We start from the raw sequence: 5,000 nt of genomic DNA, 5'->3' as shown, positions 1-5,000 counted from the left end.
ACCCATTGTTGTGTATCCATTATAAGAAATCAACTGTAAAAGCACTGTACATAATGGCAACACAATAGTTAGTTTACCTTGTAGATGATGGCTTTGGCATTAAGGAAAAACAGCTCAATAGTGGCATTGTCCTTCAGGTAAGATATACTCTCTATGTAGAACCTTAAAACATAGAAGAAAAACATTCAATACATTTGAAACAGCAAAGGGAACACGTACAGAAGTTGAGCTTCAGTTCTATAACAAAGAAAAAACACCAGTGAGGTTCATCATGTATTTGAATCCTAAACAGAAAGAAAACATCCATAATAGAAGAGAATGTGTTCAACATGCAGGCTATGCTAGTGTCATGTGCGCGTGACAGAAATAATGCAATGACCAAAGTGACCAGAGGGGGGCACACCATACCTAAAGCTGACCCTGTATACACACAGCCTCTCACTTCGCACTAAACCAATTCCCTCTCTCACTATGGCGGCTGGCAATCATCCATTATTGGTTTGTTAGTGTGAGCACATTCCACAATCTGAATGCACACACATAAACACAGACACACACACACACACAGATTGAATGTGCACATGAGGCACTTCACACATTGTCTGCTTGTCTGCATCATCAGCACTGTAGTGATTCCACATGGACATACAGTAGTTATACACACACACACACACACACACACACACACACACACACACACACACACACACACACACACACACTGGAGAGAGAAGCACAGTAACCCACTTCTGGCAGAGTGATGAGGAGGAAGCTAACATAATAATGCCTTCTAAATTTAGCTCATGAATGCATGTAGAGCCAGAGGGGAGCCACCATGGTACGCTAGGAAGCTACTTATTGTTAGCTCTTCTCTGGTGCAAACGCACATCAACATATTCCACATTTAACATTGTAATTAAAGGACTTAATGCATCTCTACAAGTGTGTATAATGTGACCTAAGCACACATTCCTATAAACACACATGAGTGAATGTGTTGATTTGTGTGCTTATGAGTGTGCAGGTATTGAGTGAGAGGGATTGTAGGAGGATCAATATTGGAAGGGCTTAAATCACGTTACCAATTGAGCTGCAAGAGAGAATGAGAGTAGCCTTGTCAATATTCAGTGTGAACATTTAATTAAAGCCACAGTGTTGATGAGACATACACACACTGCAGCAAGCATGCAGAAAAGCACCCACTGGATCAGCAGGAGGTGGGCATCTGCCGAGCATTTATTATTAGTGTTATCGTTTATTCATTTAATATTTGCATCATACAAATACCACATCGGCATGCAAATACATGACGTGCATGCACCTGCACACACAATGTTGTTTTGGTTTGTGCTCATGAAAACAATAAATTGACTCAGGCCTGACATTTGGGCTGACAGTTGTTCCATTATAGTCCTGAATCTGCACATGCGTGTGTACGGATGTGTGTGTAAGAGGGAGGAGTAGTCAGTGTGACATTTGGATAGATTGAGGTTAGAGATTAGACTGAACTGTGAGAAAAAGGGGGGGGGATGAAGCCTGAAAGTGGTGTCAAAGTTCACAATGTCCCAGCACGAGCACCACGACCACATCTTCAAACATCTATTAGTCTATTTAAATACACACACAGTGAACCCCCAACCAGACCATCACAGACAAACACATACACTGTTGGTTTATGGTTCTATATCTGACCCAAGACAAAGAGAGATGCTCACCGTTATTGTTTTTAACTAAAATAGCGGGGATGGTTAATACGGCAGCCAAATATACTTATCAGCATATCTTTTGATTATACCACATTGCACAATGACAGCATTGTTCACTAAATAGGGTGAACAATAAGTCTATGTGCTAACAATACGATTTTGCTTTACAGTCACCTCTTTGTGTCATGACGAGCTGTGTAGTAAATGTCGCCCTGGAAATGACTACTCAATGACATTGTTAAGCAGAGTTATTGTGCGTCACGTTGCTATGCTTGTTGCTAGCCAAGGCTCAGTCCCTGGGGTGTTTATGACATCATAGAGATACGTTGTGTTGAGGACGGAGCACACCAGTGGACCAAAACAAAGCCTTGGCTTTTCCTTCCGGGCTCTCTGTGTGCGCGTATGTGTGTGTGTGTGTGTGTGTGTGTGTGTTTGTGTGTGTGTGTGTTTGTTTGCATGTTTTTAGGAGAGAGGGTTGGGAAGTGCTGTGCATTTTCATTGGAGACAAAGAAAGATTGGACCATTTCTTCTTAGGTCAGGTGCCTTTTTCTTTCTTTTTTAATCTCCTACTGAAGAGGCAACACCCACAACATACACACCAACAAAGAATCATACACACAAACACTTTGTATTTCTGTCACAAATACACACACACACACACACACACACACACACACACATGATGCAGTGCCTGCGTGCGAGTCAGGAGTGTTTCCTATATCAGTGGAGCCATTGTATGAGCAGTGCAAAGGCCTGAGAGGAGTGTGGGATTGAAGGGCTGTTTCATAACCCTGCTAAAACAGGTCATAGAAAAGTTGGCTTTAAAGAGGAGAGAACTCCACTACAGTGACACACACTGCGAAGGCGCCTGCCTCATCATTGGTTGAGTCAAGTACCAGAATATTTTCTACTCGTTTATCATTACATTGACAAACGAGCAGCCAGCAAACCGTGTCTGAGTGTTTCTGTATGAAAATGTACAGCACAAACGAGATAGAATAAAAGACACGGCTTCTCTTTGCATAAAATCCTGCCATGTGTGGCACTTTGTAGTCACCGCAAAGCTATTTGACAGGCTTTGCATGTAGCACATACTGATGAGGTCGAAGAGGCTCATGATTGGCTGAGGCCCTGTGGCGGGAGTTAAACACCAGGGTCAGAGCAATTTTATAGCGGCCTGTCATAACTAACCTTGTTAATCTGTTCTTATTACCGCATGAAGGCATGTGCATACACAAACACATACAGATGCACTCCCTCCATCTTTCCTTCACACACATTCAACCACTGTCTGCAATCAGAAACCATTGTACTCTGTATATGTAAGTTCGGTGATTCATGTAATGAAGAAAGACTCACCTGACACAGAAGTAGAGGACAATGGGACCAGACTTCTTGGGGAACTCGTGTTCTAATACCCTGCGGTCCAGCTGAAGCCAACTGAAATGGCCCCTGATGAGACAAAACCACATAACAAAAATGAATGCTTGTGACATGTCTGACCTAGGACACACAAAACTTCATTTAATAACAATGACATTTTTTGCCTAAGCCTCACCACTTTTCTTTCCCTGTTACCATGTCTTCTCGTCTGCCCGTCTGTCCCCCTCTCCTCTCTTTCTCTGTCTCCCTCCAACAGAGAGAAAAACTGCAGAGACAGCTTGTCACCCTGGTAACCCTGCATGGTCTCCTGAGCAACTGAGCAACATCTCTCTCAAACTCTCCCTCCTCCTGTGTCTGTCTCTGGATCTCTGGCTCTTTCTCTCCCAAACGGCCTCTTTGACCACTGAGCGGTCAGAGCTGAGTCGTGTCCCCGGGCACACGCAACAAATCTACACATCATAGAATAAGCCCTGGGGGACGAAGACTGCAAAACTGATATTGCTTTACTGGACTGACATTGGCCACAGCATGTGTCACAGCCATGTAAATGCCACAGAGCAGAGGCCAGACTTGCTTGGCATCAGTGGGTGTGGGAGATAAAACCAAAACCAGAGAAAACAAAGGCCATGGCAATGTTTGGCTGTATGTAAATCATTTGTATCTTTGCATGAATAGTTCTGGACCATGCTGTGGTGCTTCTGTCTTCATAGGTCACTGAACACAATACAACTAATTTGAATGTCATTTTTGCATTTCAAGCACAGTTCTTGTAGTAATGCCCCTCACATACAAAGACTTGTGATCCGTTGCTAGCCCGGGGCACGACGCTCATAGCCTCATCCTTACATCAAAAGTCTTTATACCTCCGGGTTTGATCATACATGAGAACCACACATGTGTATGATTCACCATACCGTTCATATTTTCACTGAAGGAAGGTTGAAATCATCTTTTACTTGAAAGTGACAGAGGAGTGAAAACCATACACTGGAGATCTTTTTGTTGTTGTTAAATATGAACATTTTAAACTCTGTGAGCATTTTAATTCATCAAATTCATCTGGAGAAAATCAAGGCCAAACCAACAGCGAAATCTAATACTTTACATTCCTGTACTTGAAACAGGAGTTTTCAAAGTGGTGAATGTTGATGATATAGCATCTTGCTAATGTTAACTATATGTATTTTACATTTCGTCTTTTGATATTTGTCTTTTTAATAAGTGAGCAAATACAATTTAATTAAACATTAGACTAATGTTGAAAATAGTCCTGTTTATTGTAAGACCGAGGTACTGGACAAGACATGTGGGAACACATTAGAAGCACAAATATTTTAAATGAATAAACTTTTTTGTCGTAATTGGAAACATTGTAAGACGTTATGCTTAAAACTTGACAGATCATTCTCAATTTCAGTCCTCTCCATCTCTATCATTTCTGACTACAACTGTGCTTTACTCTCGGTGACCTTTTACTGTGTTTATCAGCACAACTGGTTGCACTTGAGCGTTAATACTGACTTTGCCTGTTGTCTGCTTCTAGTATAAAATGTCCCACATGTTGCTACAGAAACTGAGCGTCCACACAGAACTGTAACTGCTGATAGTCTGGAGTTAGTTATTATGTGATGAGGAAGCACTGACAAACCTAAACCAACAAACAAGATATAGTGAAGAGATAGTGCTGGGCTACTGATACACAACATGCAATAATGGCATTACTATTTCAATGTGACTTACGTTTCGTCTGTGTATGCGATTCCAAAGTACTCCTTCTCCTTGAGGTTGAAGTGCGAGGCCACAAGATCCAGCAAGTCCTTAGCCATCAGCTTAGGCTACAGGGGGACAGAAACGTTAGCATTGCTCTGCTTGTGTTTTTTCTGTATTAGTGTGTAATTGTTTATTACACTG

General features: G+C 41.9%; 1 protein-coding gene across 11 annotated transcripts in view; it reads right to left on the bottom strand.

Annotated features, from left to right (window-relative positions):
* Positions 1-5,000, bottom strand: part of frmd4a (FERM domain containing 4A) — a 97,722-nt gene that overhangs the window by 22,858 nt on the left and 69,864 nt on the right. For all 11 annotated transcript variants that reach the window (XM_068604027.1, XM_068604030.1, XM_068604028.1 and 8 more), the window contains exons 3-5: positions 4,830-4,924; positions 3,066-3,158; positions 78-162 (exon numbers count right to left, since the gene is read on the bottom strand). In XM_068604027.1, coding sequence (XP_068460128.1) covers positions 78-162; positions 3,066-3,158; positions 4,830-4,924 — 273 coding nt within the window. The remainder of the gene's footprint in view (positions 1-77; positions 163-3,065; positions 3,159-4,829; positions 4,925-5,000) is intronic.

This window comes from Clinocottus analis, unplaced genomic scaffold (assembly GCF_023055335.1).
Source record: "Clinocottus analis isolate CAN_PGR_092001 unplaced genomic scaffold, fCliAna1.0.p SCAF_6, whole genome shotgun sequence".
NCBI lineage: Eukaryota > Metazoa > Chordata > Actinopteri > Perciformes > Cottidae > Clinocottus > Clinocottus analis.
The sequence above is the reverse complement of the archived record's forward strand: the minus strand, read 5'-3'. Positions and strand labels throughout refer to the sequence as shown.